We start from the raw sequence: 25,894 nt of genomic DNA on the forward strand, positions 1-25,894 counted from the left end.
TGACACAAAACGGTCAAGGTGCGATATCACAGGAGTGTGGATACCAAATTTGGTTGCTCTGGCTCTTATAGGTTCTGAGATCCTTGAACTCATATTTTGCAATTGGCAAAACCGACCATGAAACCTGTGTGTTAGAGAGAGACAGAGCGAGAAAGAATGAAATTGTTTTCTTGATTCTGGCTATAATAATTATACGATCTGGTTCAGATTTTATAGTCATCCTCTACGATTCTGCGTTTTCAGTTTTCTCGTATCTTTGAATTTGTGGATGCCACAGATTTGCGCCCTTTGTGGGGGCGGAAGTGGGCGGGGCAATGTTTTGAAATATACTTGTAGCAGTGACATATTACAGAAGTCCGGATATAAAACGTCGTTGCTCTAGTTCTTATAGTCTTTGAGCATTAGGCGCTGATAGGGACGGACAGACAGACAGGGCTCAATCGGCTCGGCTATTGATGCTGATCAAGAATATATATACTTTATGGGGTCGGAAACGATTCCTTCTGGACGTTACACACATCCACTTTCACCACAAATCTAATATACCCCAATACTCATTCTGAGTATCGGGTATAAAAAACCATGCCACTTTCGGCCCCTTGCAGAATGTTCAAACATAAACATATAGTACACATTCACTCATGTATCCAAAAAACCGATCTCTAAATAAATCACACAAAGTAGATAAGTTATGACTGCTCGGGTGTAAACAAGATCTGTAACCCATTAAAAGATACTACAACAAAACACAAGTGGAGGAAACACTTAACCATGCAGTCCTAAAATTACACTAAAGTAAGCATGCACTCAAATAAATACCCGCAGTAAAATGTATCCTTTGCGTTAGACTAACGATAATTACAGAATACAAAATTTTACCTCATGCCTTATTGTCAAATCACATACAAGGCTCTGATTTTAAGAATAAAATTTAATATGAATTTACAACTCAACTCGCATATGTCTAGAATTTTCTTTTAAGGTCTTAACACTCGGTCTGTGGCTGGGGGTATTTAATGCACTCAAACCCTTCGTAAAAGTCTACCTGAAGTCCCTACTCGGGAGCTACTTGTAACGAACTTATTTCAGACTGAGGTAAGCTGGGTCTGTACAAGTCACATCCGTGGTTCGAGTGAGGGGCACAGAGCGTAGTCATATCCGTGTAGGAAGTCAGGTTAAAACGCTGAAACTATCTCCTGTACGCAATCAATCCTCCGCTTTTTAAGGGCTTTGTGCTGTGCTTTTCTGTTACAGTTTTTGCGGGTGTCGGTGTATACGCGCCAGTTGCCATTCTTGGCAACGTCTCGATACTTGCGGGGTTCTCGCGTAAATGCCCACCGACCTTTTAACGAACTTGTCAGTCCGTTTTTTTAGTAGCCACTTCTTTTGTCACAAGAGAATCCATTGTCGCCAGCAGCGTTGGCAGAAATCAGCGTCAGCACCTTGCAACCAGGAGCCGACGGTCAATCGCCGCGCAATTGCACTGGTCTAGTTAAATGCGCTGGCGCACGCGGGGTATGCTCAGGTACTTTTGGATGGGGCTCCGGCCCAGCCACGAATTTCGGACGGGTATTTAACCGTCGTTGTTGACTTCCCCAGTTTGGAGCGACGTGTGTCAACTATGTTGGTGTCAAAATGTCTGCGTGCCGTGTCTAAATGAAAAAATATAGCGAAATTACTGTCATTTGGATAATGATGCTGAAGGAGACGTAGTGGAACAATGCTAATACTCAGTCAGGATAGAAAAACATCATCGATCTTTATTTTAATAGTTCTTCATAGATTTTTATATTTAAAATAATTAATATTAATTATTCATATTAATATTAATGCATGTGTATATTTTTATAAAAACATTTGCCTACCAAAGTCAAAGTTTAGAAACTGGCTTTAGTCCTAGTATATAGAAACATTGACGCAATACTGCTGCAGTTGCCTCGCACATTAAAACTCGACTACGATTTACTTCAATTATCTCTCCATCTTTGTTTTTCTTAATGCAATAGCAACTGTCATAAAATTCTGTAAATACAGTGCATACCTCATAGCAAAACTCACAAAGAAAATGAAGAAAAAGGTCTTTCGAGCACTTTATCAGTATGTCGTGCATCTTTAAAAGGGTTTTTGCTAGCTTCCACTCCTTTTCGTGATTCAAAACAATCTCGACGGTATCTAAAACCTTTAGCAAGTAACAGAAGTCATCACCTAAGTTACGTGCAATAGAGCAAATACGTGTGTATGTGTACAATAAATAAACTGCAGTATTACCGCGGTCGTCTAGCATCTTGTCAAATGAAAACACGTAGTCACTGATACGGTTGTGGCATAAATCTGAATATTTTATGCAGCCATAAGCCACTGCCTCTTGTGCTTCAAATAGTTCCTGAGCTGTGAGAATTTCGTCGCGGCCTCGACTGCGTAGTTGCTCTAATGAACGTTTCATTCCCTCATTAAGCAGATCTGATAGTTTAACGGTATCACCGGAACGGGTCTTAAATTTCTTTCCATCCTCACCAAGAACCACGCCAAACTGTACATGGTGAACACGGTGGGCGGTCGGATTTAGAATACAACAACGCTCCGCCGCTTTAAAAATGGTATTAAAATGTGTACTTTGTCCGGAGTCTACAACATAAATTATCCAAGTGCAATGTTCCTCTTCTATGCGGTGGCGTATAGCAGCCATATCAGAAGTGTCATAGGTGAAACCACCATCCGACTTTACGATTGTTAGAGGTATGCCACTCCTGTCTTCGTTTGGCCACATGATTTGACGGCCCTCATCATGTTCAAGCATATTTTTGTTTCGTAAAAAATCAACCACAGATAACATACGTGATTGATAAAAGGATTCACCACGTTCTCTAAGTGTTACATCTAAGCGGTCATATATAGCCTGAAATTCCTGTCGCGAAACATCACAAATAAGCTGCCATGCTTTTCTGGAGTTTGGTTCACCGCTTTGCAGTGAAACTACTCGATTGTAAGCGCGCTTCTTGAACTCTTCCTCCGTGTCAAAGCTGTAACAAAAAGAGAAAAGCTAAAATCAAGTTCTAAAAAGGATAATAAATAATAAATGTTTTGTTAAGCTGTAGATTTTTTTTTAGAAGCTGGGAAAAGCATTGAAAAAAGTAAATTGATCAAGATCAGAATTTTTTATAGCTCCGTATTAAATTATGAAAATACATATACGGAGTTGCCAAAGATTTTTATTCCAAAAGAATTCCAACTCAGTTTGACTTACAGAGGCACACCAGGCTGTCTCTGTTGGTTCTAAAAACTCTTGTTGTAGTAGTGTTTTGAGTGATTATTGAATTCCTGATTGATATTCAACAGCATAATAAAGATTTAATTTTTTTTTTTTTATTTTAAGAAAACTCTAGTCAAATTGTCATTCGCAGTCGGCTTAAAAATCCGTCTTGATCTACAAATTTGCCACCTAGTTTTACTAACAATTTTTTCGAAGTTCTAATGATGGTTTGCTTTTAATGGTGTTAAATTAAAGATACAAAGCAATAGCTTAAGTTTTTATGTACATAAGTAAGATGATATGCCATTTCGGCTATTGTAAATGGTTATAATTGTATAATAGACCAGCGCGCTCAATGAGTTCAATGAGCGCGGAATGAGTTAGCGCGTGGAAGGCGTTGCGTAGCTACTGCAGTTTCATTATTTCTTCTGGCTATAATGATAATAGTCCAATTATAATATAATAAAAAAGTAATATAATGATAATGATCCACATTCGGCACTCTGGTTTAGATATGGTGTCTCTAGATTCTCTATGATTCTGCGTTTTTAGTTTTCTCGTGCCTTCAAAATTGGTTGCCACAGTTTCTCGTTCTTTATGGGGGCGAAAGGGGGCGGCTGAAATTCAGAAATACACTTGTAACACAGGAGTCCTATATTCTCAAAAATCTAAGCGCTCACAGGAACGAACGTACAGATAAAAATGGCTATATTGACTCGGCTATTGATGCTGCTTGATGCCTTGCGTGCACCTAAATTATAAAAACATTTTCTTTGTGTGAAACCTTGATAGCTAACCAAAACCATACAGATTGGCAAAGATCAGCGGTTAATCAATTTTTCGAAATAAATTAGTTTAATAGCGAACTAGTTTTTGGAACTTTGTGATGCTTATTGAAACCCTTTTGCTCAAATGCTTCAATGATATTGATCGATTTTCCTCATATTATTAAATCATTGATCATCCTCATTCAAAGAAATTGAATTGAATACTTGCTGATGAGCTTTTGACTCCCTAAAACTGTCAGATTTTGGTAGCCTTATTGGTCACTTCAGATTTCGTCATTGAAGCAAGAAGCATACTTTCATTACACAATTTTTTTTTAGATCGGTTCTGAAAAAATGAATTTAATTTTAGAAGCATCCCAAAACGAGACTGGATTGCACGCGAATGTCGAGAAAACAAATTGGATTTAATATCAACGAGTATTGGAGTGTAGTCAATTTTTGGAGAAGGTGGATGTGTGTAACGCCCAGAAGGAAGCGTTTACTACCTCAAAGTATAAATTGTAATAAATAGCCGAGGGGACAAAAGATTGTCTGTCTGTCCGTTCGTCCTTCTTGTTTGACGCCTAGTTCTCAGAGACTATAAAAGCTACAGCAACCCAATTTTGAATCCAGACTGCAGTGATATCACACTTAATCAAGTTTGTTTTAAGATTTTTCCACGAGTTTCTCTAATTTCAGTAGCTACGATAGCGTAGCAACGCGCTTTCTCTCTCTCTCACACACTCTTCCTGCTGCAGTTTGCTTCCCCTATCGGAAGGAAGCGAAATGAAACGATTGGTGTTGGTAAGAATAGAAAAAAATAGACAGATGTAAATAAAAAATAATAAAAAAAAAGGAAAAATGGCAACAGATATTATCATATACAGTAGAGTCCGGTTATAACGACACTCAAGGGACCGACGATTTTACGTTGTTATACCCGGAAGACGCTCTAACCGAAAGGAGAAAAAAATAAGTTGTTTTTTTTTATTTTATGGTTGCCATGTTCGTAATAGGTTTTTAAATAGAACAAATTAATTTTGTAATATAAAAAAAATGTAACAAATTTAATTCAATAACATGTTTTTTTTCATAAAAACTCGTATACATATATGTACATAATTCATAATATAACAAGATTAATTTCTATGTGTTGTTTTTCTTTTTATTCTTATTTTAAATAATCAGTAATCTATGATTGTTTAGCAGTAGTTTTTGACATATTAAAACAATCGCGCTCAGCATTATTTAAACGTGATATGCTGTGCGTTAAGCTCTCGTCATTAAAATTTGAATGGAATCAATTCAAAATTTCTGCAGCCTTAAATCGCAAAATCATTGTCAATAAGAACATATTCATCCAGTTCTGCCTTTGAAATCGGTGCCGATAATTGATAAATACATACATTTCTAACAGCGTCGCTAAATGTTTAATTTTTTTTGTCATTTTTTCGCTGTATTTTTGTTCGGCACGTCGCAATAGCAGGTTGAATTGTGAAAAATATCGTCGGTATAAGTGGTTTGTCGCTAAAAGCGGAGACGTACTAAGGCCCTTTCATATAAATTTGTATGGCGACCAACCAAGTCATCGAATATTCGTCGCTATGACCGGACGGACGCTATAAGCAGAGTCATTGTAACCGAACTCTACTGTATATTCAGCCAGGCTCTGGTTTTCACTTTCACAAAACTTTTCCGATTGACTTTTTAATTCACATAAATTACACATTCCGGAAGATTTCTTCGTTTTCAAAACGCAAACATTTTCCTCGACGAAATGAAAAGTAAACGGCTTTTTATACAGCAAAAAAAAATCTAAATGGCGAAGAAAAAATATAGATGACTTATTGATACATTAAAATAAATTTGCCCATATATATACATATGTATATGGTATATCCATTAAAAAAAAGAGCAGCTCGACATAAAAAATAAATCCTTCCGCAAGATGTCATTGAGCTTTTAGAAACACCGCATTATCATTTTCCAAAAAATATTCAGCGTTTAACTAATGATTTCAGTTTTGATTATGACTCGGATGAGTCGGAAATAGACGATATAAATCCATATTCGCTTGAATTAGCTGTACAAAACAACTAAATGCAAAATTTAACATAAATTGTTGGAAATAGTTAAATAGTATAATAAATTAATATAGAAACTGGCATTGAGTAAGAATGTGATCAAAATAAGAATTTTTTATCAAAAAATTTGTTTTATATTTTTATATTTACCACTATTACATCAAAATTCCCTTAAAATTGTAGTATGTACTTTATTTATAGCTCCCATGACTTTTATTTGTGATCACGTATACGCCTTGTTGCCATATATGGGCTATTGGGGTAGGCGTTGTCAAATGAACTTAAAATTTTGTTTAAATATTTAGAGTGCTATATTTATCAAATATACCAAGTTTCAGCTCGATATCTGCTTTATTCGACTTTATGCGACTAATTTGGGAATTCCGCCCAGTGTGCAGTGGCAATAAATACATTTTTGCGCATAACAGCACAAATGTGCGCGTAACAGCAAAGACGGTTCGCGTAACATGCACATAACAGATCAGCGGGGTAATAACAGCTGTTTCCCGCCTTATTTAATTCAAAATGTAAGTGCAGCCAATTAATTTTTTGGCCAAGATGTTTTTGGATCAAGATGTCTTGATCTTCTTAAATCGCGCACTATCTGCCGTCGTTTTGCTTCTAAACAAGCAATTAAAAAAAAATCATTTTTATCACGTTGTATATGTTCGAAGCAACAATTAGAATTCGAAAGCAGACCAACAACAAAACAACTCGTATAAACGAAACTTTCAGTGTCTCGAGTTTTGAGCCACGAGTCTTATGACCATCGTCAAGACTATATATTTTTCCATTCTGGCTCAATTCAACTCAAAGCATCGAACGAAAATTTTAATGGAATTTGTTCTTGTTCCTGATATCTTGGTTTTGTATAGTCTAGCTCTTATAGTCTTTGAGCACTAGGCGCTGAAGGGGACGGACAGACGGACGGACGGACAGACAGACAGGGCTCAATCGGCTCGGCTATTGATGCTGATCAAGAATATATATACTTTATGGGGTCGGAAACGATTCCTTCTGGACGTTACACACATCCACTTTTACCACAAATCTAATATACCCCAATACTCATTTTGAGTATCGGGTATAAAAATGAATCGCCGAATGTGTTTCCAACCGCAAATCTAAAGAGCATCTGAACCGATTTGGTTGAAAATTGGTGGGAATGTAGATTAGATTCAGATGACTGCTGTAAGATACTTTTTATCCCGTTCGGCTGCGTTCCCGTGTGGTGACATGACATAAACGTCAGCATAGTAGGCAGTGTGTCACAGGCACTTTTATACTTTTTTATGCATTTTTAAAAAACCGTAAATAAAGAAGTATAACCTGTGGCACAAATACAAGGGTAATATGTAAGAAGATATTTTAGATCAAAATCGTGTAGGTTCCAGAAATCCCGATCTTGAAATGAATGAAGAGATACATAATCAAGCTTAACTATTGACATGTGTTAGCCTATATGCGGTAGTAGTATACCTTAGTAAAATGGCTATATGTGCAAAAATTAAATTTTTCTTAAAAATTAATAGATGCTTGTTTGGTTTGACTATGCAGTTCTTATCTCTTATTGTTGTGCTCAGTTATGACAAATTTCCGTCTTCTTTGAACTCCATTTGTGGTACCATTAGCTTAGATAAGAGATCAAGCTCGCGCTCTACGTAGAAAATAGATATATGTGCAATCATGTTTTGAGAGTCGCAGTGTTAGCATCTTTTCAGTAAAAGTGACAAGCTGATTGATTCTGTACGTAAGCACTCATTATTGCTTCAAAGCAATAAAAATTAAAAAAAAAAATAGCATTTTAGCTAAAAATGCCACATGGTAAATCATTTTCTGAGGAAGAACAGGGAAGGATCAAGAGAATGAAATTAGCCGGCATAAAAACTGGTCGAATAGCTTCGCTATTGTATCGACATCGAAATACTATTTCAAAAATGTTCATAGATCCAGACGGTTACCGCATAAATCGTCGACTTGGCCCAGTATCCACCATAATAGAATTGACAAAACGGCACTTGGGGCAGTTTGCAACTGAAGACTTAATGAGCTGCAACAAAATCTAGGCAGAACTCGGGTTAACAATCCCCAGGCAACGTGTGAGCCAAATTTTGAACGAAAATTTTAACTTGAAATATCAAACGAAAGTGGGCAAACTCCTCTAAACTAAACGTCATAATGATGCGCGCATGTCATTTTTGAAAAACACAAGTTCTGAGACCCCGAATTAGAAAATTTAATTTTTAGTGATGAAAAAAAAAGAGTTTACACGGTTCAGATGTCCATCATAAATATTGAAGAGAGACCCGCGTCATCCACGGGCAACTTGCTACAAGCCAAACCATGGTGATGGATCGCTAATGATATGGGCTGCCTTTAGTGCTAAAGGGAGGTCTCCAATATGTTTAATATCCGGCCGGATGAATGCTCAAGCATAGATAGAATTGATAGATAGTGAACCTTTTTCATTTGCTGAGCATTTCCATGGTGATCAATAGACATTTCAGCGGGATAATGCGCCAATTCATGTTTCCCGGGCTTGAATGGACTATTTTGAGACCCACAATAAACCGTTGATTAAGTGGGCTTCAATGAGTCCGGACTTAAATCTAATTGAGGATCTGTGGGGAATCCTTGCAGCAAAAGTCTATGCCTGTACAAGGCAGAACGCTACATTGAAGCAATTAAAACAAGCGATAGTTGCAGAATGGAACAGGATAGAAATAACAACACTACAAAACTTTGCAAATTCAATGCCCAGTATGCTGCAAAAGCTTCAGGAGCATAAGTTTAACTCCATTAATTATTAAAAGAGTACATATTCCCATAAACTTGTTCCTTGGAAATTTTTTTCATACAAAATATTTGTTGCTGTTATACCCATTTTCTATGTGAAAAATGTAAAAAAAATTTTTTTGTTATTACAAAAATTGATATTGAATTTTTGTATGCCTTTTTGTTTTGTAACAGCTACCCAAAAAAAATTAAAAAATAAATCAAGAAAACACGTGTTGAAAAAAAAAGTCATTCAAAGCAGTGCACATATAGCTATTTTACTAAGGTATATTAGTCAGGTTAGGAATGCCAGCGCCAAATCGTGGATTGAATGACGCATTTAATGGAGAATTGGAAGGGGCACGTCCACATGATCACTAGGAATTTAATTTAGCTGTTTAAACAAATTTACCCCTGTTGAATGCCGAACAAAAACTGGCAAGACATTCCTCATGTCAATAGTTTTATCCGCTCTTCGTACGAGATCCAATATTGCTTCTTCTGGAATAGCAGCCACATTGTTAGAAGGATACCGTACAGCTCATTCAGCATTAAAATTACCGTTAAATCTATATGTATATGTAACACTGCAAAAAACACCGCAGTGGTCAAAGTTTTGTCAGCATCAAAAATCTTCATCTGGGACGAATTCACAATGGCACATAAGCGTGCATTAGAAGCACTTAACCGAACATTGGCGATTTCCGTCAAACACTGCTAATAATTCCAAGGTCATCGCCTACCAACGAAATAAACGCGAATCTATGACGCTATGTGAAGAAACTTCAGCTGACAACGAACATGAGAGTTGCATTGGAAAGTGATACATCTGCTGAAGATTTCTCAGAGCAATTGCTGACTATCGGTAATGGTCGAATATCTGTCGACTAAATATATGATTTCCAAGTACAAAAATAATAAATGGCTGAGTGAGATGACCTTAACTAAGTAATTCAGAGCGAGATCATTGGAACAATGCATTCATTCAAATCTATTGACTGTGTTACAAATGAAGATGAAGCAACCAACTATCCAACTGAATTTTTAAACTCCTTGGATGTCCCAGGCTTATCACCGCACAATTTGAGCCTAAAGGTTGGCTTCGTAGTAATCATGTTTCGAAACATAAACCAACCAAAACTGTGCAACGGCACGCGTTTGGTGGTAAGAAAATTGATGATCAATTTAATTTACGCCACGATACTCAAAAGAGAATTCGAAGGTGAGGAAGTTCTAATTCCCAGTATTCTGATGATCCCAACAGATGTGTTGGAAGACCATTTGCGTTGTTTGTTTTTGCGCCTGATAAAAAAAAAAAAAATAATTGTGTATCACTATGAGTATGATTAAGGAAAAAACCAACCAAAAAAAAATCTTTCAAACAATCGTTAAAATACTAAAATAAACATGATAAAATCAAAACTCTGCTTATTTTTTGCCTCTAAGGCGGAAAACATTGCACCGGGTCATCTAAAAATTGTTCGCTATAAATTAACCACGTTTAATTAAGACCAATTTTCTGTTGCGTGGCAGAACAACGTCTGCCAGGTCAGCTAGTAGAGGATAAAAATTCGCCAAATTTTTATGTTTTAGCTAACATAATAATCAGGCAGGCTTTAGTTTTCACCTTCACAAAAATGTTCCGAAAAATTTGTGAAAACAGAAATACATAGATGACTAAATGTTTAATGTTTAGAGTTCAACTATAGAGAGTTAAACTGTGTAAAAATAGGAATGTACAAATCATAAAAATTATCTGCTACTGGAAAGTTCGGTAACACAATACAAGGCAAAAAAAAGTTAATTTAAATTATTCATTATTGTTATTATTATTATTATAATTATTATCATTATTATTATTCATTACTATTATTTTATTTATTTTTCATTTTTATTTTTATTTATTAAATTAAAAAATTATCTGTTAATAATGGTACTTAATTACAAAAGGCGGAAAAAAGAGAAGTTAAAAGTTAGCTAAATTTAAGTGATTATAAATATTTCATGCAATTAGTTTAAGAGACAGTTCAGGGGATAGGGTATGGCAGAGGGAGTTATAATTATGGCATAAAACCCTAAAAGGTTCATGTTCGGCATAATTAGACCTACATATGGGTAAACGGATAGGCCTAAAAGTACGGCCAAGTCAGTCTGAACCAAGAGAGTTTGGGAGTCAACAATCCCGAGAAGGAGCTTGTGCACGAACATTACGCCATTGCATATTCTGCGATGGTGCAACGACGGCAGGTCAATAAGATTTAGCCTAGACCGGTAGGGTGGCAAGATTCTACCCGAATCCCAGTTAAAGTTACGAAGCGAAAAAATTAAAAATTGCTTTTGCACGGATTCAATAACAACCTGCTGCTCTTTATACTGCGGGCTCCACACACAAGAACAATACTCCAATATAGGACGTACTAACGAGATATACAGTTGTTTCGTAACGTAAGGGTCGTCAAACTCCTTGGACCAACGCTTGATGAACGCTAAAACACCCTTAGCTTTATTTACAGTTGCAGCTATATGGCTGCTAAAACACATCTTATGATCAAAAAGGACTCCGGGGTCATTTGAACTCGAAATTCGCTCGAGTACATGATTTCCTAGAACATATGAGACAAAATGTGGAGCGCGAGGGTAAAATATCATAAGTTTGCATTTAGAAAGTTTCAGAAAAAGAAGATTAGTTGAACACCACAAATGTAGTTCACTTAGATCCAGTTGAAGGCGTGTGTAAAAATACCAATCAGAGTAAGGCAGACAGATTTTAACATCATCAGCATACATTAGTGTAGTAGAGTATGTTATAACTTGAGGAAGGTCATTCACAAATAAAATAAACAGAAGCGGGCCCTCATGACTTCCCTGTGGCACACCTGAAGTAACATTAACAGTATTTGACAACACGGTAAAAAACAAAACACGTTGAGTACGGTTAGAGAGATAGGACAAAAACCAATCTAGAATAAGCAGAGCATGGTTCACAGAATCGAATGCCTTGCTGAAGTCCGTAAAAACTACATCCGTCTGCAAACCAATTTGAAATCCACGGTGGATTAGGTTAAAAACTCAAGAAGGTTACTCGCTGTTGAACGATGTCTGAAAAAACCGTGTTGCGACTTAGATATCAAGCGGCAACAAAGATGTTGCAGTTGTCGGGTGACCAGGAACTCAAGAAGCTTTGGGATGGCGGAAAGCTTTGCGATACCACGATAGTTTTTAATATTTGATCTTGAATCTTTTTTGTGAAGCGGAATGATGTAGGACTCATTCCAAATTACTGGGAGACAAGACTGTTCTAAAGAGAGGTTGAAGATAAATGTCAAGGGTTTGCAAAGGGACTGGGCACAGTGTTTTAAGATGCAACTTGCTACCTTATCTGGACCCGCAGAAAACGATATGTCCATAGATGACAAACCTTACAGAACAACGCTTTCCTCGAAAATGGGCAAAAAATGCTGTTAGCTTGAGGTAGCTGGTACGGATACGGAGTCGATACGTTTTTGGAAAAAGGTAGCGAATAAATTTGCAATACCAACAGCAGAAGCTTCTGTTTTGTTCTGGTAATGAAGGGACGGAGGAAAAGCGTTTGACTTACGCTTAGAGTTAACGCACGAATATAATCTTTTAGGATAATTACGAAAGTTTCTAATACATTGTGAAAGTTAATGATTATAACACTGACCATTAACGGCAAGGAACAGAGAGCGAGCGGAGGAGGAGCCGACGTGGAGCCCGACTTCTGTACTTTTTATAGAGCCTGGATTTATTATTTTTTAAGTATGACAAATACTTGGAGAACCAAGGAGGCTTGGACGATACAAGTACAGTGATATCTGGAACAAATGTATTAAGGGCGGAGTAAATAGAGCTATAAAACCAGTTAACAGTTGCATCTAAGTTCGGTAATGAATAAAGAAACGACCAATCAACCCGCGAGAGATGTAGATCTAAATCGATAAAGTTTGTTTTGCGAAAACACTTTATGTGGCAAGGAGCTATGGTTCTGTCAGCACAACCAGATCGGGTACACTTAAGGGATATCCACAAAGTTTGATGGTAAGGATCTTCAGGGAATGATATTGGGCTTGCTCTAGATACCGTAGCAAGCGAAGCATCGTTAACAAACATGAGGTCAAGAAGTCTGTCCCTAATTTTTTTAACGGCATTCATTTGGACAAGGGAAATATCCGTTAGCCCATTGATAAAGTCAATGTGGCAACTTGGAAACAACAGGTTAGCTTCATCGCAAGGCAAACAAGAAAGAAATGGGAGGTTAAAGTCCCCCATGACAATAATTCGATCATTGCACCCTAATGCAGATACGACAGTATTAATTGCTGAGAGGTGGTATAAGTAAAGCTCAGCATCAGACCTGGGAGGAATGTAGGAGCAGGTTAAATATAAAAATGACGAGCCAACACGAACTTTGACTGCAACAACATAAATAGTGTAACTATCAATTAAAATTTCAAGATCAATGATAGAAGAGTTAAGCCAGGTTTCGGTAAAAGCGATGGCATCGAAATCAAAAGACGCACTATTTGTATGAATTTGACGCAATTTGCCCAACAAACTGCGAACGTTCTGATAGTGCATAGAAAAATGGTAAATCAGTTTTTTGGAGCAGCAGGTTCGGTAATTCTGGGACTCGAGTTCGAATCTTTGTGAAGGAACTCATGCATAATTGTATGCTCAGGCCATATTGACGATTCTAGAGAATTGGATAGTAAAGAATCAAGGAGAAGATCGGACTCGTGCAGGCAATTTGTTATTGTTTTTTGCCCAGTCTGCTTTTCGTTATCGCTTCTTCGGTGTGCACTGTTCTCGCGCATCAGCGTTTGCATCGCCCACACTCTCTCGTGAGCATAAGCGGGCTGCTCGCATTGTTGCCCTCACTCTCTCTGGATTGCCTATACTCTCCCTCTCTGTGGACTTTTCTTTTGTGTCTCTGCTTTGGTGAGTTTACTGCTCGTTTTCTGCACTTCGTTGGATCATCTGCTTTGAATTATTGCCGCTGCAGCTGATTGTCTGGCTCGCTTTGCTGTCTGCTCTCCTACTTTACCTGCGATCTCACTCCGTTCTTTTTTTATTCGTGCACAGTGATTCTACTACTGTCCATAATGGCAATTGTTTGCAGTGCAAAGAAATGTGAATTCGGTGGTGTAATCATTGGTGATTCATTCCTCAGCTGCTGGCTGTGCGACAATTTTGCCCACATAAAATGTGCTGGTGGCGGAACGATGGCCGGCTAAACGATCTTATATCGAAACGTATGGGCCTGTCTTGGTCATGTCTGGCTTGTCGGGAGATTGAGGCCGAAATGCGCACATTTATGAGACAGACTCGAACTGGGTTTCTGGATGTCTGGAAACAATTTGTGGCTCTCAACGAGAAATTTCTTGCCCTTGAATCACAGTTTCTTGGGCTCAAACTCTTGAGCGAATCGCCTAGACGGAAAATTCCGCATAATGATACCAATCGCTTGCAACCTAATCCGATTGGTACGCCTGCCTCCCACCTTCAGCCATCGGAAGCATTTCCGTGTAGTCATGCCACGCCGTTGTCTGTAAATCCGCCAACGGTGGCTCCGATGTTCTTTACACCGAGCAATGTGCTTCCTTCGAGCACCCAACTTCCCAACAGCATCAATCCCATCCCTGCAGTTTCTGTGGCCGTCACTTCTGACGCGGTGAGTGCTCCTAGTGCGGGTGTGCTGGTTGCTGACGACGTCTTGCCAATTCCTGCTCCAATTCCTGCTCCAATTCCTACTCCAATTCCTGCTGCAGCCATTGCTGCCAATTCCTCTGCCCTTGGACCGAGATCTCTTTTAGGAGTGGCTCCACCATCTCGATCTCGCTCGGGACGTCAACTTAGAGCAGTGGTCCCTCGGAAAGCAATATTTGTTTCTCGTCTTATTTTTGAGGCTACAACGGAGGATGTTAAACAACATCTTTCCTCTAAACTTAACACTTCGCCTGTTGATATAGTTGTGACTAAATTTACATTTAAAAATAAGCGCAACATATCATCTTTTAAAATTCTTCTCCCTGATTCTTTACTATCCAGTTCTCTAGAACCGTCAATATGGCCTGAGCATACAATTGTACATGAGTTCCTTCTCAAAGATTCGAACTCGAATCCAAGAATCACCGAACATGCTCCAAAAAACTGATGTACTATTTTTCCATGCACTATCAGAACGTTCGCAGTTTGCTGGGAAAATTGCGTCAAATTCATACTAATAGCGCGTCCTTTGATTTCGATGCCATCGCGTTTACCGAAACCTGGCTTAACTCCTCTGTCAATGATCATGAAATTTTCATTGATAGTTACACTATTTATAGAATGGACCGCCCATCTTTTGCAGGTGGGGTTCTGATTGCAGTTAAATCTGTTTTCTCATCTGAGTTATTCCCATTCAATAACATTCATGGAATTGAATTTGTTGCAGTCAAAGTTCGTGTTGGCTCCGCATTTTTCTATTTAACCTGCTCTTACATTCCTCCCAGGTCTGATGCTGAGCTTTACTTACACCACCTCTCAGCAATTAATACTGTTGTTTCAGCATTAGGGTGCAATGATCGAATTATTGTCATGGGTGACTTTAACCTCCCATTTCTTTCTTGGCTGCCTTGTGATGACGCTAACCTGTTGTTTCCCAATTGCCATAATGACTTTATCAATGGGCTTACGGATATTTCCCTTGTCCAAATTAATGCCGTTAAAAACATTAGGGACAGACTTCTTGACCTCGTTTTTGTTAACGATGGTTCTCTTGCTACGGTATCTAGAGCAAGCCCAATATCTCTCCCTGAAGATCCTTACCATCCAACTTTGTTGATATCACTGGAGTGTTCACAATCTGGAGGTGCTGATAGTTCCATGGCTCCTTGTCACATAAAGTGTTTTCGCAAAACAAACTTTATTGATTTAGATCTACATCTCTCGCGTGTTGATTGGTCGTTTCTTTATTCATTACCGAACATAGATGCAACTGTTAACTCGTTTTATAGTTCTATTTACTCCGCCCTTAATACGTTTGTTCCAGATATCACTGTACCTGTATCGTCCAAGCCTCCCTGGTTCTCCAAGTATTTGTCATACTTAAAAAATAATAAATCCCGGCTCTATAAAAAGTACCAGAAGTCGGGCTCCACGTTGGCCTTAGCTCTATACTCCTCCGCTCGCTCTCTGTTCCTTGCCGTCAATAGTCAGTGTTATAATCATTACCTTTCACAATGTAGTAGTAACTTTCGTAGTGATCCTAAAAAATTCGATTCGTTCGTTAACTCTAAGCGCAAGTCTAACGTTTTTCCTCCGTCCCTTCATTACCAGAACCAAACAGAAGCTTCTGCTGTTGGTATTGCAAATTTATTCGCTAACTTTTTCCAAACAACGTACTCGTCTCATATTTACAACGCATCCACTCCGTATCCGTACCAGCTACCTCAAGCTAACAGCATTTTTCTGCCCTTTTTCGAGGAAAGCGTTGTTCTGGAAGGTTTGTCATCTATGGACATATCGTTTTCTGCGGGTCCAGATAAGGTAGCAAGTTGCATCTTAAAACACTGTGCCCAGTCCCTTTGCAAACCCTTGACCTTTCTCTTCAACCTCTCCTTGGAACAGTCTTGTCTCCCAGTAATTTGGAATGAGTCCTACATCATTCCGCTTCACAAAAAAGGTTCAAGATCAAACATTGAAAACTATCGTGGTATCGCAAAGCTTTCCGCCATCCCGAAGCTTCTTGAGTTCCTGGTCACCCGGTAACTGCAACATCTTTGTTGCAGCTTGATATCTCCGTCGCAACACGGGTTTTTCAGACATCGTTCAACATCGACTAACCTTCTTGAGTTTTCTAACCTAATCCACCGTGGTTTTCAAATTGGTTTGCAGACGGATGTAGTTTTTACGGACTTCAGCAAGGCATTCGATTCTGTGAACCATGCTCTGCTTATTCACAAGCTCTCTTTATTAGGGTTCCCAACGAATCTTCTAGATTGGATTTTGTCCTATCTCTCTAACCGTACTCAACGTGTTTTGTTTTCTAACGTGTTGTCAAATACTGTTAATGTTACTTCAGGTGTGCCACAGGGAAGTCATCTGGGCCCGCTTCTGTTTATTTTATTTGTGAATGACCTTCCTCAAGTTATAACATACTCTACTACACTAATGTATGCTGATGATGTTAAAATCTGTCTTTCTTACTCTGATTGGTATTTGCACACACGCCTTCAACTTGATCTAAGTGAACTACTATTGTGGTGTTCAACTAATCTTCTTTTTCTGAACCTTTCCAAATGCAAACTTATGAACTTATTTTATCGTCGCGCTCCACATTTTGTCTCATATGTTCTAAGAAATCATGTCCTCGAGCGAATGACCTCGGAGTCCTTTTTGATTATAAGATGTGTTTTAACAGCCATATAGCTGCAACTGTAAATAAAGCAAAGGGTGTTTTAGCGTTCATCAAGCGTTGGTCCAAGGAGTTTGACGACCCGTACGTTACGAAACAAGTGTACATCTCGTTAGTACGTCCTATATTGGAGTATTGTTCTTGTGTGTGGAGCCCGCAGTATAAAGAGCAGCAGGTTGTTATTGAATCCGTGCAAAAGCAATTTTTAATTTTTGCCCTTCGTAACTGTAACTGGGACTCGGGTAGCATCTTGCCACCCTACCGGTCTAGGCTAAATCTTATTGACCTGCCGTCGTTGCACCATCGCAGAATATGCAATGGCGTAATGTTCGTGCACAAGCTCCTTCTCGGGATTGTTGACTCCCAAACTCTCTTGGGTCAGATTGACTTGGCCGTTCCATCTAGACCTACCCGTACTTTTAGGCCTATCCGTTTACCCATATGTAGGTCTAATTATGCTGATCATGAACCTTTTAGTGTTTTATGCCATAATTATACCTCCCTCTGTCAAACCCTATCCCCTGAACTATCTCTGAAACTAATTGCATGCAATATTTATAATCATTTAAATTTAGCTAACTTTTAACTTATCTTTTTCCGCCTTTAGTAACTAAGTACCATTATTAACAGATAATTTGTTAATTTCATAAATAAAATAAATAAATAAATGTTGTATGATTTTTAAGCAAAGGGCGAAGAATGCAGGAGCAAGAAAAAAACAAAACCGGCTTAAGCAAGAGCTAGAAGCAAATGATGTATTAACAGAAATTTGACACCATTACTTCCTTTATAAATAGTTTTTTTTAACCCAATCTCAAGTTTGTCTCTGAAATAATTTGTCATTTGCTAACAACTGACGCAGCGCAATTCGGTTATCGGAACAGCTCATATTGTGCTCGTAACATTCGCGAAACAGAACATCTGGGTAAAGAAAACTGTTTCCCCTGACATTTAATTCAAAATGTAAGTGCAAAGAATTGACCATTAGTAATTTAATTTTCAACATGTATTTTCACAGTTGTTGCATCTAAGAGGTCTTGACCTCTTTAAATCGTGCTTTTTCTGCCGTCGTTTTGTTTTAGAAAAATAAATTGCAAACAAATTCATTTTTACCACGCTGTATATTTACGAAGCAACCAGGTCAGCTGCTTTCGGTTATCAGAGTCAATGAGAAAATTAAACATTTCGATGAAAAACGAGGGGGAACGTTGTGAGTTGCTGCGGAGACCGCAACTCTACATTTATACCCGATACTTAGTCGGTATGGCTCTCCTCCGGCAGACGCCGCTAATATTAAACGACACGACAAAGAGTGCGTTCGAGAGAGACAAAAATCAGTATGAGCGTGACGTCGGGCGCTGCGTAGCCACTGCGAATTGATTTGTTCCTTTTGGCTATAAAAATGATCTGATCTGATCCAGATTCAGCAATCTGATAGATATGGTAATTATCTATGATTCTGCGTTTTTAGTTTTCTCGTATCCTCAATATTGTGTATGCAACAGATTTTCGTCCTTTGTGGGGGCGGAAGGGGGTGGGGCGAAGTTTTGAGATATACGTTTTATAGTGAGATCTAACAGGAGTGCGGATACCAAATTTGGTTACTCTAGCGTTAATAGTCTCTGAGATTTGTGGATGCCCAAGATTTTCGTCCTTTGCCGGGGCGGAAGGGGCTGTGGCGAAATTTCGACAAATTTGCTCTGGCTCTTATAGGTTCTGAGATCCTTGAACTCATATTTCGCAATTTGCAAAACCGACCATGAAACCCGTATGTTAGAGAGAGACAGAGCGAGAAAGAATGAAATTGTTTTCTTGATTCTGGCTATAATAATTATACGATCTGGTTCAGATTTTGCACTCTAGAAGATATAGTCATCCTCTACGATTCTGTCGTATCGTCGAAATTGTGGATGCCACAGATTTTCGCCCTTTGTGGGGGCGGAAGTGGGCGGGGCGAAGTTTTGAAATATTCTTGTAGTATATGTAATATATTTACATACATGTATGTACTTATATTTAATTATCCGCTTAGGCATACATACATATTATATATAATTTGAAAGGTATTAATGCGTAGGTCATATATATAGGACTATATATGATCTGGCTCTTTTGTTTCAAAAGATATTTGAATTCAATTTTTATAATAAAAATTAAATCATAACTTTTGATTTAAATTTTTATAATTAAAATTGAAAATAATTTTTGTGTTAATTTTTATATCAAAATTTATTTATAAAAATTATTTTTTAATTATTATTATTAATTAAATTTTAATTTTTATCATTTAAATTAATTTTAATATTTAAAAAAAATTTAAAACAAAAAATTCATTAAAGAAATCTTATTTCTTAATTTTTTTTATCAAAATTAGAATCGTTACGATCTCTGCTGAAAATGCAAAAGTAAGTAAAACCGGAGCCTGTCTATAAGTATAATTTGTGTATTATAACTACACGCTATTGTTTGGAAAAATGTATATTCCTTTTAAGGGTGTAGCAATAAAAGTTTTCAATTTATCTCTTACCGTTTCTTTGACTCCTTATAAAAGGATTGTAAATCTCCAATTGGTGGGCTTTTGTTGAGGAAGTCGGGAAAGCGATCTTCTAAATGTGCAATTAACATACCGAATTGTGTTCCCCAATCACCAAGATGATTTATACGAATTACGTCGTGTTGCAAAAATTCCAGTAAGCGGCAAACTGATTCGCCAATAATGGTAGAGCGTAAGTGACCAACATGCATCTGCTTGGCTATATTAGGTGAAGAAAAATCCACCAAAACTCGCCTTTTAAGAACCCTGGGAGGTTTAATACCATTACGTAATATGTTCTTTAAAGATTGAGCTGCATAATCTCTTTTGGAAGAAAAATAAAAAAAATTAATGAAATATCACATGCATGATACGTACATATATCACGTACTTGCTAAGATACACGTTCACAAACCCAGCACCGCCAACTTCCAGCTTATTTATGATCGGTGATAGTGGACAACATTTTTGCAACTCGTTAGCGATGTCACGTGGTGTTCTGTTAACACCCATTTCTTTCATTTTTTTGGCCAAACCCATTGCATTGTTACACTGATAGTCACCATACTTTGCAGAGGCACTATTCACTGGTGCAATTATGACTGGTATGTTTCCATATTCCGGAAACGCCAATGAAATAGCTCTTGCAAAAACGTTTTCCAAATGCTCCGTGATCGAAAAACTTTCTGTAACCTCCATTGCTGACTTGGCTTCATAAGCTATGGACTTTAAAAACAAGTTACTTTGATGCCTAAATAGTAATTATTAATTTAAGTTACTTACCTGCCTAATTATGGATAAACGATGTTTGAGCTTGGTATTTTTAAGTTGGAGTTTGATCAGATCATCATCAGTTTCAGCATAGTGATCTTTTCCTGTTACAGACTTTATTTGGGTGGAAAGCTCTTCTGTCTTGCGCTCCTTAAAATGCATTTCATTGAATGCCGTTAAATAAAGACATTATTGCTTATTTACCAAATCACTTAGTTTTTTTAGTTCCGAAATGAGTTCTGACATTTCTAAATAATTATATTTTCATGTAAGCCCCAACCCTGCTGCCACATGCACACCAACAGTGTTTGAGCAATATTTATATATCGATATATGTATATAACTATATCGATCGATTTTTGGAACGAATAGGCACTGCACACTGAGCACATCACGGAGAAACAGTGGAATTAATTCATAAGTGAACCCTGATTCAGGGCATGTTATAAGAAAGTTATGGTCTGAATTGAAAAATTTCAACAATTTATTTTTTGTAATTTGGCTGTTTTATTTGACTGGACTCAAGCATTTAAACTTATTTTCTATGGTTTCAAGTGTTTTTTTTTTGTTTTTTATCTTCTCTAATTTTTATCTTGAATGATTCGAATATTAAAACAAACTATTTCATATTGCCATTTGTTTCGTCATTGATCATAGTAAAGCAAATATCATAAAAGTTTGCACTCTGCAAATTCGCTCTGCCTTACTACCGTAGGTCAGCTAGACTAATTATTTTGAAATACACATGTAACAGTGAGAACTAACAGGAGTGTGGATACCAAATTTTGTTGCTCTAGCCTTAATAGGCTTTGAGATCTGTGGATGCCACACATTTTCGTCTTTTGCTATAATAATTATACGATCTAGTTCAGATTCTGCAGTCTAAAAGATATAGTACTTTTCTACGATTCTGCGTTTTTTGCTTTCTCGTATCTTTAAAATTATGGATGCCACAGAATTTCGTTCTTTCGGGGGACGAAAAGGGCGGGGCGAAGTTTTGAAACACACTTGTAGCAAGTCTGGAAACAAAATGTCGTTGCTCTAGCTGTTTTAGTCTTTGAGCACTAGGCGCTAATAGGGACGGACAGACGGACGGACGGACAGACAGACAGACAGGGCTCAATCGACTTGGCTATTGATGCTGATCAAGAATATATATACTTTATGGGGTCGGAAACGATTTCTTCTGGACGTTACACACATCCACTTTCACCACAAATCCACATCAGCTGTTATTGACGGATGGTGGATGGTGCCAGTGTGAATTGGATTTTTTGACAGATGTGAAACTCCGATTCACACTGTCACCATCCGTCAAAACAAGGTGATGCCAATAAAAAGTACATTACATTTGCATGGCTGATTAATTTGTTTTCTTATAATGGATGATGTAGCTGAAAACAACGAGGCGCTTTTCAAAGAGAGTTTCCGAATGGATAGGAATGCTGTGGAGAATGGACACGAACTGACGGGCTGCAATTCCTTTGGAAAAGCGCATTGCCATTGCGTTAAATACTTCGGGCTCGTCCTCTGAGTACCGAACAGTTGGCAGGCTTTTCGGTGTGGCTCCAAACAGTGGGCTCCTGCACGAGTTTGGCAGAGCACTAATCGACGAGTTTTCTAAGGGGTACACGTCACCCATCTTCCGACAAAATTGATGAGTGCGTAAAGGGTTTCCTCAGTGCCTAGGTGCAATTGGTAAGAAATCAATAAGAACTTCTTTAATATTTTTACATATAAATTGATTTTTAAACTTACTTTTTATTCTAGATTGATGCCACATCTAAATAAAACCACCACCAGCTGAGGCAGTAGACCACCAGAACTAGAAGGACTGTTATTCCACAGGCTTGTTTGCCCTAGTGGATTATACGTATGAAAATATCTTGTACGAAATTATGTTTTTATCTAGTGGTTTAATGTCTTAAATTATTTACATTCTGTTTAGATACATATTTACATATGTAAATATCGGCTCTGCAGCAAGGTGCAATGACTCGATGATATACCAGAAGTCAAGTCTTGCAAAATGGATCGAAGCATTGGAATTACGCCAAGAGAAAGCCAAGAAAGTATGCGGAGTATGCACGCGCTTGTTCCGGCTTTGTGTCAGTCGGGAAATGGGATGGGTTAAAGGAAGAAGCCACTGCTCTATCCGCTCGCCTTAATATATAAACCCATTGAGATCCGCTTGCGATGAACAATTCGTATAGAAAATAAAAAAAGAACAAAGGAAAAGACAGAAAACAAAGAGAACTATCAGCAGACTTTTGTCATGTGGCGCAAGATTTAAACGCGACCACCATTGCCCTCCCTTCCATGATCGCTAAATTCCAAAATAAATGTGAATAGCGATCCCAAAAAAAGTCTATCTGGTCTACCTATGCATGTACATATTTATCCACAACACGACGCATGACCCCCACCAAGTAATTGCTCTAGCAGGAATTCATATTAATGCCCATAGCTTATTTTATTTAATCTTGCAATTGTATCCATCGAAATGGCGATTCTGATCTAATTTTCAAGGTAAACTCATAATATAACTCAGTAGAGTAGTAGGGTAGAGTATGTGGGTGGCTTATCCTAAATATTGGCTATATGACGAATAATGATTAATACTAGATGAGGAATGATGTTCAATGAATGATTTTGATAAAGTAATGGGGGTGAATAATAAAGTTAATAGATACGAATATAAGCAACAAAAAAAAGAATATAACGGCAAGGAAATTATTGACTAAAAATAAAAACGAGGGGGAACGTTGTGAGTTGCTGCGGAGACCGCAACTCTACATTTATACCCGATACTAAGTCAGTATGGCTCTCCTCCGGCAGACGCCGCTAATATTAAACGACACGACAAAGAGTGCGTGCGAGAGAGACAGAAAATCAGTCTGAGCGTGACGTCGGGCGCTGCGTAGCCACTGCAAATTGATTTGTTCCTATTGGCTATAAAAATGATCTGATCTGATCCAGATTCAGCAATCTGATAGATATGGTCATTATCTATGATTCTGCGTTTTTAGTTTTCTCGAATGTGCAATATTGTGGATGCAACAGATTTTCGTCCTTTGTGTGGGCGGAAGGGGGTGGGGCGAAATTTGAAGATACACGTTTTATAGTAAGATCTAACAGGAGTGCGGATACCAAATTTGGTTACTCTAGCTTTAATAGTCTCTGAGATTTTTGAATATCCCTAGATTTTCGTCCTTTGCGGGGGCGGAAGGGGGTGTGGCGAAATTTTGAAACAAACTCGTCTCGGTCCGATATATTAGGAGTGTGGATACCAAATTTGGTTGCTCTAGCTTTTGTAGTCTCTGAGATATAGGCGCTAATGTTTTACTCTAAGCAAAGCCGCCTATGCTACGTGTGTGTTAGAGAGAGACAGGGCGAGAAAAAATGAAATTGTTTTCTTGATGCTGGCTATAATAACAATTCAGATTCCGCAGTCTTAAAGATATAGTTATTCTCTACAATTCTACGTTTTTGGTTTTCTTATATCTTTAAAATTGTGGATGCCACAGATTTTCGTCCTTTGTGGGGGCGGAAGTGGGCGGGGCGAAGTTTTGAAATATTTTTGTAGCAGTGACATATCACAGAAGTCTGGATCCAAAACATCGTTGCTCTAGCTCTTATAGTCTTTGAGCACTAGGCGCTGAAGGGGACGGACAGACGGACAGACGGACGGACGGACAGACAGACAGGGCTCAATCGACTCGGCTATTGATGCTGATCAAGAATATATATACTTTATGGGGTCGGAAACGATTCCTTCTGGACGTTACACACATCCACTTTTACCACAAATCTAATATACCCCAATACTCATTTTGAGTATCGGGTATAAAAATAAAATGTCAAATGCAAACAAAAATATAAAAAGAAACATTTTTTTTTTTGTTTTTTAGTGTAAGTTTGTTTTACTTATTCCATGTAGGCAACTGCATGGAATGTACCAATGTTTGAAAGCAACAACACCAACGACTAAGGCTATGCCAAGCTCTGGCGCTTATGCTTATGCGCATGACGTTTCGGCTAGCGGGAAGATGGGCACAAAAGGGAACAGCAAACATAGATTATTATGACTCACAGATTGGAATGCATGTAGGATTGCATACAGTTCTCCCTCGCTGAAAGGCGTCTTTCGCTGCGGCTTTGAAGGGCTGTGGGATTAAATGATTAGTGTTCCCTGTTGGCTCTGGCCCGGTAATAGCAGGGTGTGATATTAGGTTATGTTTTCTTCTTCTTTTCTTCTTGTTCACATCAAAATACTTGTTCTTTTCTTGAGTTGAAAATATATTTAATAAACTCTTTATATTATACTCTTCTGCGATGCGAATTATGCTTTAGCGTAGCTAATTTTAAACTCATTGAATATATATAAATGTATGGAAATTATAGTAAGTTAAATTTATCAAAAAAAAAATGCAGAAATGTCCTTAATCTAATCAAAACTAGAATGGCTACATCATGAGTGCTTCTCCCTCGCCGAAGTGATCCATTTGTCCCTCTTAGTAGGGCTCTACTGTAGAGACGAGGCTGTGCCGCCTGTGCAGAGGTTATGTTCGTTATGCAATTTCAGCAATGTACCGGAGCCCAATGTCCCAATGCTCCCACAAAAAAAACTGCCCCACCTCAAGATTATTTTATGATGAGGCGTTAAGGTCAAGAGCTTCCGCTCTGGCTCAATGAGGGGGTCGGATCTTTGAGACGGGTGGCCGATCACGAGATAAAAAGGGGAATAAGCACGAAACGAACGGTATATCACTGCTATAAACCTGATAATTTCTTTGACATACCGTCTGTCCGAATTTCCGTGGGTTTTCTTTCTCGTTTCCCTTTAATTTTCCTTTGGTCGGGAGCTTCTTAGGCCCAACGCCCTGGGCGTGGCGGTGGTGCACCAATCGGGCTAGGTGAATATTTATCACTGGAAAACGCTGCCCGGCGTTAAACTTTGTTCTTTTCCTTGTTTTTTCTTTTATTTTGGAGCGAGAACGAACGGCAGGGTGTTTCTTCGAATTTTTCTTTAATTTTGTTTAATGTTTCGGACACGCGGTCGTTTTAGACTTTAGACTGCCAGGCACAAACCGATCCGGTTTTCAATTGACGAGAAAAAGAATTTTTCCTGGCGCTCGAGCCATTTAAAAAGGGATCGAAAGATCTAAACCTAACTTCGAAACGCCACTCTCGGCCATGAAAGCTTTCCCTCACAGCTGTTCTGGCGGAGAAGCTTTTATGTCGTACTTAACTTAACTTGACGAACTTATGCAGTGATTCGGCAGCATAAGTGGACCA

At 38.2% G+C, this 25,894-nt stretch overlaps 1 protein-coding gene and 1 long non-coding RNA gene across 5 annotated transcripts; one reads left to right on the forward strand and one right to left on the reverse strand.

The window, feature by feature from the left end:
• Positions 1–1,743: 1,743 nt before the first annotated feature.
• LOC117186296 (probable arginine--tRNA ligase, cytoplasmic) lies at positions 1,744–20,912 on the reverse strand. 3 transcript variants are annotated; one of them, XM_033386860.1, is made up of 5 exons: positions 20,801–20,912; positions 20,609–20,746; positions 20,217–20,551; positions 19,820–20,149; positions 1,744–3,020 (listed from the first exon to the last, which is right to left on the reverse strand). In XM_033386860.1, the coding sequence occupies exons 1-5, from the start codon at positions 20,840–20,842 to the stop codon at positions 1,871–1,873; spliced, it is 1,995 nt and encodes a 664-aa protein (XP_033242751.1). In that variant the 5' UTR covers positions 20,843–20,912; the 3' UTR covers positions 1,744–1,870. The 3 variants fall into 3 exon arrangements, with proteins under 3 accessions (XP_033242751.1, XP_033242752.1, XP_033242753.1); XM_033386861.1 differs by lacking the exon at positions 1,744–3,020 and adding an exon at positions 3,484–3,867; XM_033386862.1 differs by lacking the exon at positions 1,744–3,020 and adding an exon at positions 19,675–19,751.
• A 919-nt stretch (positions 20,913–21,831) lies between these two features.
• LOC117186734 lies at positions 21,832–23,289 on the forward strand. Of its 2 annotated transcripts, none has more exons than XR_004471664.1 (4): positions 21,832–21,920; positions 21,991–22,294; positions 22,367–22,484; positions 22,545–23,289. It is a non-coding gene; the product is annotated as an uncharacterized LOC117186734 (long non-coding RNA). The 2 variants fall into 2 exon arrangements; XR_004471663.1 differs by having other exon boundaries at positions 22,367–22,469.
• The last annotated feature ends 2,605 nt before the right edge of the window (positions 23,290–25,894 follow it).

This window comes from Drosophila miranda, chromosome XR (assembly GCF_003369915.1).
Source record: "Drosophila miranda strain MSH22 chromosome XR, D.miranda_PacBio2.1, whole genome shotgun sequence".
In the NCBI taxonomy this organism is placed as follows: Eukaryota; Metazoa; Arthropoda; class Insecta; order Diptera; family Drosophilidae; genus Drosophila; species Drosophila miranda.

What these genes read in the sequence shown, in the direction of transcription:
- LOC117186296 (XM_033386860.1), bottom strand. Translation starts at nt 20,842, where the DNA reads ATGTCAGAACTCATTTCGGAACTAAAAAAACTAAGTGATTTG. An exon ending in TAAAAAAACTAAGTGATTTG is followed by an intron (nt 20,747 to 20,800) that starts GTAAATAAGCAA and finishes ATGCATTTTAAG; the next exon opens with GAGCGCAAGACAGAAGAGCT. An exon ending in GTTTATCCATAATTAGGCAG is followed by an intron (nt 20,552 to 20,608) that starts GTAAGTAACTTA and finishes TTGTTTTTAAAG; the next exon opens with TCCATAGCTTATGAAGCCAA.